This window comes from Aegilops tauschii, chromosome 6 (assembly GCF_002575655.3).
Source record: "Aegilops tauschii subsp. strangulata cultivar AL8/78 chromosome 6, Aet v6.0, whole genome shotgun sequence".
Taxonomy (NCBI): domain Eukaryota; kingdom Viridiplantae; phylum Streptophyta; class Magnoliopsida; order Poales; family Poaceae; genus Aegilops; species Aegilops tauschii.
The window spans coordinates 38,939,887-38,955,026 of record NC_053040.3 but is presented as its reverse complement, the minus strand read 5'-3'; the positions used below and the strand labels follow the sequence as shown (position 1 = coordinate 38,955,026).

At 45.7% G+C, this 15,140-nt stretch overlaps 3 protein-coding genes across 3 annotated transcripts; 1 reads left to right on the top strand and 2 right to left on the bottom strand.

Annotated features, from left to right (window-relative positions):
* Positions 1-1,365: 1,365 nt before the first annotated feature.
* Positions 1,366-5,155, bottom strand: LOC109784916 (uncharacterized). Its single transcript, XM_020343529.3, has 2 exons — positions 3,968-5,155; positions 1,366-1,994 (listed from the first exon to the last, which is right to left on the bottom strand). The coding sequence occupies exons 1-2, from the start codon at positions 5,121-5,123 to the stop codon at positions 1,951-1,953; spliced, it is 1,200 nt and encodes a 399-aa protein (XP_020199118.2). The 5' UTR covers positions 5,124-5,155; the 3' UTR covers positions 1,366-1,950.
* Positions 5,156-9,426: 4,271 nt separating this feature from the next.
* LOC109784906 (histone H3.2-like) lies at positions 9,427-10,080 on the top strand. Its single transcript, XM_020343517.4, has one exon. The coding sequence runs from the start codon at positions 9,527-9,529 to the stop codon at positions 9,935-9,937; it is 411 nt and encodes a 136-aa protein (XP_020199106.1). The 5' UTR covers positions 9,427-9,526; the 3' UTR covers positions 9,938-10,080.
* A 2,316-nt stretch (positions 10,081-12,396) lies between these two features.
* On the bottom strand, positions 12,397-14,522 carry LOC109784910 (uncharacterized). Its single transcript, XM_020343521.4, has 4 exons — positions 14,385-14,522; positions 13,872-13,896; positions 13,173-13,554; positions 12,397-13,079 (listed from the first exon to the last, which is right to left on the bottom strand). The coding sequence occupies exons 3-4, from the start codon at positions 13,545-13,547 to the stop codon at positions 12,648-12,650; spliced, it is 807 nt and encodes a 268-aa protein (XP_020199110.1). The 5' UTR covers positions 13,548-13,554; positions 13,872-13,896; positions 14,385-14,522; the 3' UTR covers positions 12,397-12,647.
* Positions 14,523-15,140: the final 618 nt, after the last annotated feature.

Below are 15,140 nucleotides of genomic sequence, written 5' to 3'. Positions count from 1 at the left end.
TTTGATGAGGTTCTGAAAAATGCATTAACGTTTGTCAGTGCAGGTGATGTTGCTGCTATGAATGCAAAACTAATTAGGTTGTTAGGGGGCTAAAAGAGTGGAGTAGGGAGGAATTAGGCAGCATGGCTAAGGAGATTGATTGCCTTTAAGCTAAGTTAACACAGCTTCAAGCCGCCGCCGCCTCCTGGCAACTCTTCCCTAAAAAAATTTAGGGTTCCACTATCTCCCGCTGGCGCTGACACTGGTCCGCCTCGTCTCCCGTGGCCTTAGGGCCATGGGTTCACGGTGGATCTCGGCCCTTGCCGGCTGGAGGCTCCGTTTTTAGATGTTCTTTGAGTTTTGTTAGGGTGTGTGTCCTGCTCAGGAAGGCGAGACGATGACGGCTCCCTGAAGATGGAATAAGGTTCTCCCCGCCTAGCCCCCGTTCTGGTGGTGCGTCTAGCATCGTTGGTGGGCATGTGGAGGTGTGTCTCCGGTGGATCTGCTCAGATCTGGTCGTAATTCGTCTACGTGAGACATTCAATGAGAGTAGCGATGAACTCGGCCAATGTGGACCCGCCTAGTCACTGAGAGTAGCGATGAACTCGACCAGGATTGTTCCATTCCCGGTGTGCCAAACAGGTGTAGGGTTAAGCTTGACCGGGATTCATGAGTACGGGGTACCGATTTTAGGGATTGAGAGGTCGGGTTTCATTTTCGACGAGCCATACGAATTCAAGGTTTAAAATAGACTTTACTCCTGACGAATCTTGTGGCGATATCTAGCTAGCCATCCCCCCCCCTATCTCTGATATGACACACTCTCTCTCAGACCATCTCTCTCAAACATACATGTGATATCCCTCCATCTCTCGGCCTCTTATCTTTGTTTTCTCTCTCGCAAACATCGCACGCTCTCTCTCTCTAGGTATTGCTCGCACACAATTGTCTCTTCCTCCCTAGCTGGTACATTCTTGCGGTGTTTCTGTTACACACACATTCTTTCGATGTCCCGCTCTCACACACGCCCTCGTTTCCTCTTTCCGGTCCACTTCTCTCTTTCTCTCTCTCTCTCTCTCTCATTAAGCCACACACACTTTCTCTCTCCCAGCTAGAACCGCATTTGACTCTCCCCCACCCCCCTCTCACACACAGTTTGGCCTATTCGCTATCTTTCTCTAACAAACACACACATGCAATATAATCCCTCTCTCCGGGCCTCTTGTCTCTCTCATTCACTTACTCTCTCTCTCTCTCTCTCTCTCTCTCTCAAACACACATACACACATACACACACACATACACACACACGTTAACATGTTGTCTTTTAAAATAATATCCTAGACGCTTCTAAATAAACATAATTGTATGATTTGACAAAAAAAATTGACAATACGGTTGCATGTTAACTATTTTTGCCACCCTTTAACGTCATTTGAAAAACATAAAAGTATAAAACCAACACCGAGACTGAGTGTCAATGTTAACTTTGCAAGATAGAACAGCGAAAGACCCCACATGGTAGCCTAGCTCAGTGAAACATTAACCAAACAGCAACTGAAACATCAAATACGCCCCGCATATTTGATGCTTCTACAAACTTTAGGCCTATATAAGGATCAGCACAAATTCAACTAAAACATCCACGATTGACCCCCGTAGCTCTGGGACGCCCCTCTCAGTTCATTTTCCTTCTACATTTCTTACTTTGAAATCAGGACTAGCTAGTTGGCTTGGATGGATGAATTTTGGGTCGACCTGTGACCAGAGGATACAAAACCTGCAGCCCTCGCATATCATAACGACCTGCACCAGTCATGCTTCAACTACTCAAGAAAATAAATAAAGGACCTCCCAAGACTTCAGGAAGCCACCAGCAGCAGAATTAAGTTCGGTGAGTGATTCGCAAAAGAAGAATTGAGGTAGTGACGGATTCGTCCATTTCGCCAGGTCCTGCCCTTGAGTTGCACGTCAGACATCAGTGAGCCTTGCCAGCGATGACAATGTACCACGGTCTGAAAAGATAGCATGCACAGAAATCAAAACCAACACCTAAACTTAGCATTTTACAGTCTGATTTCATATATATATACAACATGTGCCAGAAATAAAAGAACGATTCTAAGAAAAATCTGGAAGAAAGTAACGGCGTAATAATACAATATTTACCAATGAATAGTTGAATACCATCAGTGAGTCATGTATTCAGTTTGCACTAGTGCACACAAATGGATTAGCAACATCGACATGTCAATGAGTATTGATTACAGCATGACTTTGTTCCCAAACAAAACCAACAAGCTAAGCAAAGATGCAGAGGCAGTAAAGAAAATGCAGGCTAGCGGATAAGCACAAGGTTGCTTTAATATTTAGCAATAACCTAGCAGCCCGCTTCGCTCTTCATAAATTACATAAAGTTCGAAAAAATTCTAGTCATTGGTTTCTTTCTCTCGGTGTGGCCTGCTATGAGAGGCTTAAACTAGTGTTTCCTGTTTCCTATTTACTTTCCATTCCCATCCTCTACCATTCTTTTTTCAGCTTTCTTTGTATGGACATTTTATTCCTTCTTCAATACAATGATATGTGGCGCTCCTGCGCATTCAAGACGAAAAGAAAAACACGACCATCAACGGCTCTAGAGATAAGTAGAAATTTAAGGGGTAATGATGCAATTACCCCTGCTTCCCATGGACCGGTCCATATAATAGCCCAAGAATAAAATGACTTGAGTCCATAACTCACAAATGACCACACAATTTTTTTGCTATATGACAGGCTGACAGCATAACCTTGACAATGTAAAATATTTGACTTCCACCTATTAGATGACGTTTTCAATCTACTTAGAAATGACAAACATTTTACTGTGAAATCAAGGGTGTGTTTGGTTTATGCCCAAGGTTGCCCCACCAAAGCATTGGCTAGCCAAAATTTTGGTTGAGGTTTTGGTTGCCCATGATTTGTCCAACATTGGCAAGAAAAATGAACTATAGTTGGCTAGAGTTCATTTGCATGCCAAAAAATTGGCAACAATCCAAACATAGACCAATCTTTGGGTCATGACCAAAATTTTGGTAGGGTGCACTTTGGCCACAATCCAAACACAGCCCAAACTGTGACTCAGATTTTTAATCTCCAATTGCTTTTCCAAAAAGTCTGACAGTGATGCTGCTACTTGACATCCCATCTGAAGACAAGACCAACACAGAACCTGATATACAAATTACATGAAAGGGAAATGGAAGACAGATAGACTACACATGATTCTAGTTCCAAGTAACTCAGTTGAGCATTAGCTAACAGAAATATGGCTGACATGCTAAACAGAAGTACAACTTCTAAATATTATGATCAGGGTGAAATTGATCATAATGACCTGCACCATCTGTATGTAAACTCCTAAAAGAAAAAAAAATGACTTGGTAGTGGCAAATCTAAAAGAAAACAGCAGCGGCGGCAGACTAAGAGATCAAGTAATATTTGCTGACGGTAGCAATGCCATGATCTGAAAAGATACCATGCAGAAAACTCATAACTAAGTCTTACTCAGCATTCCACTTTGGTAAGCTATGTGCCAGTGGTAATATCAGAGGTTATAAGACTGAGCTTAAGATGTGAGCTTTAGCTATGCCCAGAAAATAAAAGAATGTTTTTTCCAAGAAATTAGAAAGTCTGAAGCAAGGTAACAGGAACATACTAGATTGACAAGGCTGTATGCATATTTGGCAATTCAACCAAAGCGTGTCATCATGGTACTTAACAGGTAAATCTTATAACAAAATCATGTTCTGTTTTCCAATGACACATGTTACATTTTTTCTAGCATACACAAATTTGAATTGGCAAGGTCTATACAGGAATACAAACTAACAAACAAAGAACATTACTTGCAATATGACTGACTGTTCACAACCGAGAACCAACTATGTAAGCAAACATATGGAAGCTGTAAAATGAAGGGCAACAGAATCAACGGGTGGTACCGTACCAGGAGTGTAGAAGCTCATGTAGGGTAAAACGGAAAAGTAGACCCCAAATTCATCAACCTTCTTCACCAGCCCGGACTTGAGCTCGAGCGTGAATAAGCCAGCATCTGTTCTGACGAAGATGACACCGACACCCTCTGCGAAACCAACCACATATGCTCCATCACCTTCGCGGGGATTGGCCATGGGCATGGCTTTCTCCAGGTCAATGACCATGCATTGCACCCATTTTGCAGCTCCCTTCACCGTCCTCGACCAGAGATGCAGACTGGAAGTGGAATCCTCAACACCAGCAAGCCCCAGTGAACTGTCCTCCATGACCATGAGGGAGACGAAACCACCGTACAATTCTGTATCTGGTGGTGGTGGGTCAATCACAGACAGGTGATTCTCGGCCCAATCGTACTTGGCAATGGCAGCGGACCGCGAAATTGTGAAGTAGACCGCATCCCCAATGGCGGCCACTCGCCTGGACTGGACATAGGGTACGTAGGAGGAGAAGAACATCATTTCTGCAGTTGCGTCTCGCTTGTGCCGGGCATAGCACTCACAGCTGTCGTCAAGAGACACCGGCGGGCTCCACGCGCCTGTCGCCGACGAGTACACGGTTGCCTTGACGACCTCTTCGCGGTCATCGGTGGCCAGGAAGACCACGCGGAAGGGCCCGCCGTGGCAGTCGAGGTGGTCGCAGCCGGCGGCGGCGCAGGACACGGCGGCGGTGTAGACCATCCAGTCCACGTCCACGTCCGGATCGGGCACCACGCGGCGCTCTCCGGTGACGGGGTCCCAGACGAGGAGATCCACATCCGAATCGTGGGACATGTGGAGGAGGACGCGGCCGTGGCGGCAGTCGAGGGGGGGCGCGGGGCGGCCGCCGGAGCCTGGGTGGGGGAAGTCGGGCATCGAGGTGGTGGACGCGAAGCGCGGGGCGGCGTCCCCGTCGCAGACCTGGTTCCGGTAGAGGAGGCCGAGCAGCGGAGGGGCGCCGTGGAACGCGCGGTACTGGCTGCGGAAGCAGGCGGGGAGGCAGATGACGCAGAGCCAGGGCTTGCAGACGAGGGCGGCGCGGAAGAGGTGCTCGGGTTCGTCCGGCGGCATGCGGAGGAGGATCTCCGCGAGGACGTCGTCGTCGATCAGGTTCATCCGCGGCGGCATCATGGCCGTGGCGTGGGGTGGGGTTTGGGTGGAATGGGGAGAGGAGTGAGGGGTTCGGCCTCTGCTACTTGGTTGGGCTCGACTATAGCTGGCCATATGGGCTGAATCTCACGGGCCAGTTTGCTAGCACATGTAGAGCATGCATGTTTTGATTGTTTGCACTTAATTTTATTTTTTTGTCTCAAAAAAAACTTAATTTTATTTTTTGACAGATTTTTTATTGTTTGCACCTAATTTTATTTTTCGCAGAGAAAAATATATTCAAATGTGTAGTTAATTTTCTCATCCGCATGACGCAATTTTGTGAGTGTCTATGAGTTATATACAATTTTTTGTGTGTGTTTGTTCGGCTCGGCTCCCATCCGCATCAACATATGTTCATGTTCGTGCCCATGATCATAGTCGTTGGTAATTGCTGACGCGGATGGTGGTATGTGTGCATGGCGTGGTGGTGTTGGCTCCCACACGCCGCCGACCATGCTTCTTGACGGATTGGTCCTGGAGTATTCTTATTCCTATCCTTCTAAAGCTAGCGTTCATTTTTGGGAAATCCTAAATCTAACTCCTAGTTCAAACCCATTTGAATTAAATTATAATGAGTTTGAATTCAAATTCTTCCATCATAAACAAACCCTATGTTTTGGATTTCTTCTGATTTTTTATGATATATAGCAAACATGCCCGTGCGTTGCAGCGGAAGAAATAAATACATCAATCTTAATAAAAAATGTTCAAGACCCCACACAGGTACACGCCCACCATTTCAACACGGCAGAGAAGCACTAATAGCAAAAAACGTGAATATGAAATATTACTAAAGCTTAATTTTCCAATTCAAGTTTAATAGTGCCAAAAATGGTTAGAAAGACATGCATTGTTTTGTACATAGATTGATAGCTATAGAGTATCTACTGCTAGTGCGGATTTTCTAGCTTGTAGTTGTACCCTTGGTGCATAGGATAAGAGATTTTTATGATGCAAAATCTCATTTCATGACAATTATAACAAAATTTTAAAACCTTATCCTGCTGCAACAATTTTAAATTGATGAAATATAAGAGGGTAATGATTCTTTTAGGTGATCCCATATTCATTTTTTTTCTTAGGAATATTCAAAATCTCATTGTTAGTTTATTTAATTTTCTGAAATGAAGTCTTATTTTTTACATGGTCTTCCTTGGTCATTGTACCCGAAATATGACTGTGTTTGTCGCAAAAAGAAAACAAAAACTCAAATCGTTCAAGTAATAGTGATGGACGGAAGTTGCTGAATGATTTCCCAGAACTGAATTTCTGATGCTTTTCGGCAAACCGAGACTGAGTAATGATTCGTTTCTGTTGTGGTGTACTACTACTAATCTCTGTATGCGATTGAGCTTTTTAGTACAATGATAAGATTGATGATCCACTGACACTAGGGTATAAGAGCCCTGATTAATTGCTTGCTGTGATTGAGCAGCCTGAGCATTGATGCTGTGATGATCATAAACATGGTTGCCAGTGCTTTGTTGGCTCGTCGGTGGTGACTGAATTTGCGCTGCTTCTGTCAAACTGAATTTGTGCTGCTTCTGTCAAATTGATAGTTACTAGTAGTACTCTGCAAAATGAGTGTGCTTATGCAGATTCATGACCTGCCGATGGTAGATGGGTGCAGAACAGAATGTTGTCCATTAACGTGGCATGAATAACGTTGCTTATTCTGTAGTAGCAACTATTGTTAGGCTGGATCAGTTTAGTGCTATACAAATGGTGTTACTCTGAAAATGTCTAGTGTATGCCAATTGTACCTGTTATCCATCTCTCCATTCTCTTGCCGGAAGTCATTTCTTACATGAGATGAAGTTGAGACATGCTTATCTTATTGCCTCGCTGGTTACTGAAGAGTGTTCACATTTAGTGTATCCATGGAAGATATGGTCTTCTGGTTGTATCTTCTGACCTGTCGGTATCATGAACTACTAAAAAAGAACGTGGATTATCTACGGTTAAATTGAAGGATCAATAACTTCCGTGAGCCGACACGATAGTATATGCACCGCTATATAGTGTGCGGGTAACTTTGAATATTGGTCGTTGGAGGTGAGAAACGGACCCTGCGTCCTGCCTTGTAGGTGACTCATGGCTGATGATCCCACCGACAGTAGGTTACGCATATGCGTTAGGTGCAGAACTGAGTACATTGTTGAATGGCCCCGTTTCATTGCCTGTTGTCACTGAGCATTGCCGCTGCGATGATCATTAACATGGTTGTCGATGCTTTGTTGGCTCGTAGTTGGTGGCTGAATTTGTGCTGCTTTCGGCAAACTGAGATTTCAAAAACCGGTGATACATTCCTGCTACATGTTTACTGATTTTCTGCTGTGATTTGATGGTTACTAGATGGTTCTCCTGATCTATGCAAAATGATTGTGCTATTGTGGCAACGTAAATGTAAATTTTGCAGTTTCATGATCTACTGACAGTAGGTTGGTGCAAAAACAAAGTAGTAGTGTTCATTAACAGAGCACTAAATATAACTCTCTGCACTTCAAATGAAGGATTCGTAAGTGATGTGAGCTGCCACAATAGCATCTACACCTGTACCACTAATTTTTTTGACAACATGTATGTCTATAGACCTATGTAGAGTCTAGGAATAATTTTGAATATTGGCTGTTGGAAATGAGAAACCGACCCTGTGTTGTCCTCATTCGGCGACTCAGGGGAGCTAAGAGCCTGCTGCCCAGGACTACCTTGCCAAATCATGGGCGTCGTTGGAGAGCCAAAAAATTGGCGACCAATTTCGCCGCCCGTGTTTCGCCAGCAACTGGGCGCATAAAGTACAGAGAGAAGGCTGGGGCGTTGTGGGCTTGCCAAAGTTTTGGTTCCCATCCAAACACGATGCAACCTCCCAGTCAACGCCAATATATTGGCAAGGCACGGGATGGATGCAATTCAAACAGCCCCTAAACCTAGTGCCGCTAGCTACCCTCGTTTACCCCCCCCCCCCCCCCCCCCTCGTCCATGTCGTTGGCATGCGACATGGCTATACCTGGCCATACCTCGGGCCGGGCTGGGCTTCGGGCCGGGCCTAGCCAAGCCCGACGCAAAAAACCCAGGGCCGAGCCCGGCCCGGCCCGGCCCGGCTGTCGGGCCTGTTTTCTGGGCCCGAGCCCGGCCCGAATACGTAAAAGTCCGTCGGGCTTTGGGCCGGCCCGGCCCGTCCTTCAGGAAAACGCAAAAATGATGGGCCCGGGCCCGGTCTTCGGGCTCAAAATCTAGGCCCGAGCCCGGCCCGGGAGCGGCGTCGGGCCGGGCCGGGTCGGGTCGGGCTTTTTCGGGCCGGGCTGCCCATGGCCAGGACTAGACATGGCACCCCCCGCGCGCAGCCCTGTTTCTCCATCGTTGGTTCTCATCCCAAAAAGCGAAGGTGCAATTCCGACGGGATCTGACAAAAAAACATGACACACGCACCCATGGTTTCCTCCGTGCCGAGGACTGTCGTCGGAGTGGGTGAGTTGCGACGTGACCGACGTCGTTTTCTCCACTAGCAAGCCCGGCGAGCCCTTTGTTATCGGCGCTCCTCTCCACCTTGGGGCCCCTCCCGCCGACAGGTCGATACCCTCGAGCCCGGGCGAGAGCGGAAGGGACTTTGGTGTGTCGGTGGTGGTGAGAACCCGGCACTTCGGCCAGTCTTGTTCTTTTGTGTGGGCAACTGTTGTTCTATCTGTGCCATGGTTTCTTCATTCGTGACCGTGCTCAACAGTTTTCATCTTGCCGTGTGGTTAATCCATGGATACCGACGTCTGTAACTCTGTTTTGTTTGTAAACGTGGCATTGCTGGGTGATGCTAGTGTACAATACGAGAGGAGTGCGTGTCAAAAATACAAATATAATTTCCTTTCCTTTATATTAAAGCACAAACATACTCCTGCAAGATGACACGAGCCAGCTCGAATTCTCGAACATGCACAAAATTGTGCAGGGACGACTCACGACGAGCATGAAGGGAGTTGCATCCAAGTACTCCCTCCGTTTCAAATTACTCGTCGCTGAAATGGATGTATCTAGAACTAAAATACATCTAGGTACATCCATACGTGCGACAAGTAATTCGGAACGGAAGGAGTACCCTGGATACGACGCCCATTTATGATCACGGCTGGATCACCCCCCCCCCCTCCGTGTGAGACCAGATCCTCACCGTCCACTCCCGCGGATCCAACGCTCAAAACCCACCTCCCCGCCCGAAACACCAGAGCGCCGAAAATGAAAATTTTGCCAGGCTCGCCCGCGCCTTCCCTCCTCTGGTTAAAGGGACCCCCGAACCCCTCTCTTCCTCCTCCACTCCGATCCATCCCCAGATCTCCCAGTCCAAGAAATCCTCCCCTCACCACCACCAAGGAAGAATCCCTAGCCCAGCCCCGATGGCCCGCACGAAGCAGACGGCGAGGAAGTCCACCGGCGGCAAGGCCCCGCGGAAGCAGCTGGCGACCAAGGCGGCGCGCAAGTCGGCCCCGGCCACCGGCGGCGTCAAGAAGCCGCACCGCTTCCGCCCGGGCACCGTGGCGCTCCGGGAGATCCGCAAGTACCAGAAGAGCACGGAGCTGCTCATCCGCAAGCTGCCCTTCCAGCGCCTCGTGCGGGAGATCGCGCAGGACTTCAAGACCGACCTCCGCTTCCAGAGCTCCGCCGTCTCCGCGCTGCAGGAGGCGGCCGAGGCGTACCTCGTGGGGCTCTTCGAGGACACCAACCTCTCCGCCATCCACGCCAAGCGCGTCACCATCATGCCCAAGGACATCCAGCTCGCAAGACGCATAAGGGGAGAGAGGGCCTAAGATGGTGTCTGCCTCATCTCATCTGCAGGCGTAGAGATTAGCACGTGTTCGTGCTATGTTGGCTGTGTCATGTTCCAACTGAATGTAGTATCTGATGTTACCATCTTGTTGTCATCAGCAATCTGAATGAAAGTTGTCTCTCAGATCTCTCCATTTTCTGCTTTTGTTGTTTGTAGAACCTCACAAATCAACGAATGGTTGCTTCATCCACGGCGTTTCTTCAATATTTTCTTGGAATTTATTTAAGCCAAAAGTACCAACCGAAAATTCAGTCTGTTCCATCTGATGTCATGCTTCGGTTGCTTCTCTGTCATGCTAATGTCACAATCGGTGTACTTCGAAGATTAGTGGACTGAAATTTTTGTTTGACAAGTACAGCAACTGAAGTTTCCTTTTGAAACCGAAGCAACTGAAGTTTCTGAAATTTCTTGCAGTACCATCTACTGAATGTCTTGGTGTTATTCTGGACCGTCTGCATTTGCTGTATTTCGTTACCAGTGTTCATTCTTCATTGGTGGCTTTGTCAGTAACTGTTCTGGCTGGGCAGCTTCTTTCAGTTAATATGATGGCTTGTTGCGTTTCTACTGATACTACGTATCTTTCTGCTTGCAGACTTTATACAATAGGAGTAGTAATTTATATGCTTATGTAGTTATGTCACGAATATCCAATCTTTCGAAGACTCTATTTTCCTCTCCTGAACAAGTAAAAGCAAGACCATTGCATATTCTTCCTGACTATTAAACTGTAGTTGTAGTGTAATTCGCATACTTTCATCAATTGTTAAGCCAGTCTTTGATTATAATCCTCAAGCCAGCAGAAGTAAGTCTTTACATTTCATTATTTTCCAGATACGTCTGAACAACTGCAAGATAAATGACAGTGAGATACCACTGGATAGATTTCTCACTGAAAATGTTTCCAAAATTGCCCGGGTTCCAGCTTCAGTGAATGTCTTGGCCGTGTCAATTTTCAGCACCATGTTTGCTGTACATGGTGCCAATGAATCTGATGAACCTGAATGACGTTCATATACTTCAGTTCAATTCAATGTATAATTGCGAAGCTGCTGACTCGGGCTCCTCGACTTAAGACGGCGTCTTCTTACTGACGATGTTGCTCCAAAACATTTCAGGTTGCTGTATGATCACGCCGTTCAGTATGCACCTGCTCACTTAATTCAGGCACGCGTGGCCTCTTCTTTGGCTGTCATGACTCTGGTATTCAAGAACTACAATTACGTGTGCTGTGTGTTTGGCCGGCAATCTTTGGGAGACTGATCTCTCCTTGTTTCGACAGTTAATGCAAGATCATGACCTGAAAAAACGAGGACAGGGGGGGGGGGGGGGGGGGGGGAGTTCCCTCCCTTGAGTGGAAACAGGGCACACTCGCCATTGCGCTGGGAGGCTCTCCCTTGCAAGTGACCTGCCTTTTGAAATGACATAATGAAGTGATAACTCCATAGACCATAGCATGGAAACAGTTCAGAATAACGAACACTGGTGATGAAATAGAAACTGATGTTGTGCTAGGAGTTTGTTGATAGGAGTTCTTCATGGGTGATACACAAGCAAAATATGGAGGGGTGAAACCTTATTGGTGGATGATTCGGTTGCCAGACTATATCTGAAGTTTGAGGTTGAATTATCTTGTACCAAAATTTTTACAGGTGAACTGCCGCACTGTAAGAACAAAGCTAGAAATGAACGCCCTCACCTGCCTAATTTTTACAAAATTGTCGACTACAAAAATATTTCTATTGTGTTTTGAGAAAATCAATCTATTACCAGTTTGTCCATTGTGTTTTTGCTTATATCATCATGTGTCGACTGTGTATGCCATTTTTTCTGTCAAGATATCAGTTAAGATTTCACCTCATGGTTAAAATGCAATGTTACATTTTTTTGGTGTTGGTTTGTTTGTTTGTTTCTGTGTGCAGAAGCTAATATACCATATTGACTCTGTATGCCCTGTTAAGTACCTCTATTACGGCTTATCTAATGTACTAGTTGAACCATGATCTTTACGCTATGTTTGGATGTAGACATTCAAGACCTTGGTATTGCATTGGCTCCAATGCATAATATCCCAAGGCATTGGTATTGTGCTGCAATGCCACACTTTGTGTTTGGATGTTCTTGTATTGGGCACTTGGAATTCAAGGGAAGGAGCAATGCCAAATCTTATTTGGATGCGCATAGTGTAGAATTGGACATTGTGAAATGTATGAACAATATAATAATTGCTTGTACAAGTTTGGTAATGAAATCTGATCATCATGCCATATACTTGAGATTATGTATTATAATACAATAAAATCGCATGCAAATAATTTAAAAATTGGTACAGACAACATCAATTGTCCAAAATACATGAAAAATAGGCTGAAAAGTGTAGATAGGCAACAGGAGCATATAATCATGCATTGGACAATATCAACTATTCAAAAGCGTGAAAAATAGGCTGAAAACTGTACATTACAGTAGTATATTAGAATTAGGCTCAAAACTGTAGGTAGCAGCAGCATATTATGATAGCCTTGCCAACACCATTACATATTATAACATGTCTCACACCATCTGGAACACATAACAAGTCCTGTGCATCAACCATGCAACTTTAGGACAAGTTCAAAAGTCTCACACAAACTAGGAGAACTAAAAGTAGTAGTACACATACATATTATCCATCAAGAGCCATTCTACTATTCCTACATCAACAACCATTCCTTCCTGAAGTTCATGGGAAGCTCAAGAAGCGCTTGGTACAAGCGTTCGCTAAGGATCAACTTACCATAAGATCGCAATATGTCACCACGAGCCAAATCAGGGATCATCTCAAGTGTCGCGAGGATTTCAGCAGGAGGTGTAACTTGGGGCAGAGGTAAAGGCTCAAGTGACTTCAAAGCATCATTAAATGAGCCTTTCATATCCCCAAGTAGGCACAGGATGGCATCACCAGTCCGCTGTGTTTTGTGTGGCACTTCAGGAGAGGCTTCATTGGGTTCCATAGTTGGTTCTACAACAGTTTCAGCACCTGTGACAGCACCTTCACCATTTGCATGATCTTTTGAGTATATGGTGGTGATAGCATCCCAATTCTTAATGACCTTGTTCTTGTAAAATCCTACTTTCTTGTTAGCCTGCACACACACACACAAAGATAGAATTGTCAAAGAAAGGTATATCTTACATATGTGCAATACAATCAAATGTGGAACGCATAAATTTCTTACCGCGACATATTTAATCCACACATCTTCACTATCAATCGACAACTTGTTATTGATCCAATCCCACCCAAATCCACTTTGACCAGCCCTCTCACGCAACATGGTGCATAAGTCATGGAAGTTTCTTTTAGTTAAACGTAGCTGATCATAGCATGTTACTTCTGCCCCATCATACAATCCTTTTAGCAAATACTTCCGATGAATGTTTTTTTCCTCATCGTCACTAAAGCTTCCTAAATCCCTTGGTGCCCTCTGCGTACTAAGATATGCTATCCCAAGAAGAAACGATTCAAAGTGCAGTTTGGTCAAAACTATTCGCCTCCTCTTTCTTCTTTTGTTCTCCTCGTTTATGTAAGCAACCAAGTCCAAGTCAGACATGGTGCAGCTACATTACATTTCAGAAATTAGACATGCATGCCTCATTCAATTACACATGGTGCAGCAAGCATTCTAAAATTATGTATCATTCCATCGCACAAAAATTATGCATCATTCTATCACAGAAATTAATAAACCCTGACTTGGCACACCACATCTGAACCATTTGAGGATAGCAAGCAAACATCACATATGAAAGGATAGCAGGCAAACATCACATATGACAGGATAGCACAAATTATGGCAAGGCAAATTTATTTGCTTATTCTACCAGCAAACAATCATCACATATGACAGGATAACACAAATTATAGATGAACAAACCTTGAATCTGCCTCAGCTAAACAACCTGCAAATTTATGAGAGACAATTTGTTAGCATCTGAATACGTATCGAAGTTCAGAGCTTGCACTGATGTATTTACAATATGGCAATATTCACATCTGGTCGAGATATGGTGGGGATGTCATCAGATCTGAAACATTTGATGAGGCAGAGGGATATATGGGAGAGACGGTGGCTACAGAGGAGGTGACAAGCGACCAGGTAGGGGCCAAATCGGGTGGGGAGAAGGCAGGGGATATCAGTGAGAGATGCATCGGGTGAGAGGGACGGGTTCACAGAGGCATGGAGGAAGAGGTCTGGCCGGATGGGGCGGAGGCGGAGAGGAAGGAGACCGGCGGATGGCCGGAGATGCAGGCCGACCGGGGAGATGGGGGCGGGCCGCATGGGCGATGGGGGCGGGTGCCGGGGGTGCTGCGGGGGAGATGTGGAGAGGGGGGACGCCAGTGCTGGCCGGAGAAGGAGAGGAGGGGGAGGGGCGAGGCCGGGGCTCACCTGCGCCGCCGCGTGCCGCCGCTTCTCCACCTCGTCCCGCGCGAGCCCTTTTCGCTTCTGGGGCGGTCGAAGGGATATGGGGGTGGAGCGCTCGGGCAAAATCAGCCCAAAACCGAGCGCCAGAGCAAAGAATTCGGGAAGAGCGCGCGAAGTGTTCCCGGGCTGCTTCCAATATCACGGTCCAATGTCTACGACCACCCAAACGCTGGCATTCGGGGGTGGCTAATGCCAATACACAATTCCACCCCTCAATCTCCACATCCAAACACAGCGTTATTGTTTTTATAGGGAGATATCTAACCATGGTATCGATGGCATTGTTTTATTCTTCTTCCAGAAATTGTGTTATCAGTTAACATTAGATTAACGTGAGAACTGAAAATCAATTGTGCTGAACTATTTGGAGAGTGTTGACCACTCTCAATGATATTGGTTTTTAGGAAATGGAGTGGATGCCACTTGGATGAGAACAGCAAGGAAATATTTACGTCAGGTGGATACAGATGGGCTGATTGTATATCCACAGTTGGAAGACTGAACTGTTTCTGCTGTTAATCTGTATTTGTTTCACTGAACATCATGGTTCTGTTATGTCGTGTAATAAGGCTAAACTATGGGCTTGAGTTTGCACTGATAGTGCCTCTTACTGAGCCCAACCCCTGAATTTTCGTTCTTATTTGTTATGACTTGTATCAAACTAAGTAAGTTTGCTAAATATTCATGAAAAGATTTGAGGACAATTGTGATGTTGCTTTG

Excerpts from the sequence above, each read along its gene's own strand:
- LOC109784910 (XM_020343521.4), bottom strand. The coding sequence starts at position 13,547 with ATGTCTGACTTGGACTTGGTTGCTTACATAAACGAGGAGAACAAAAGA. Across the intron at positions 13,080-13,172 it reads TGTGGATTAAATATGTCGCG|GCTAACAAGAAAGTAGGATT; the intron begins GTAAGAAATTTA and ends GTGTGTGTGCAG.
- LOC109784906 (XM_020343517.4), top strand. The coding sequence starts at position 9,527 with ATGGCCCGCACGAAGCAGACGGCGAGGAAGTCCACCGGCGGCAAGGCC.
- LOC109784916 (XM_020343529.3), bottom strand. The coding sequence starts at position 5,123 with ATGATGCCGCCGCGGATGAACCTGATCGACGACGACGTCCTCGCGGAG. Across the intron at positions 1,995-3,967 it reads CATGAGCTTCTACACTCCTG|ACCGTGGTACATTGTCATCG; the intron begins GTACGGTACCAC and ends CTATCTTTTCAG.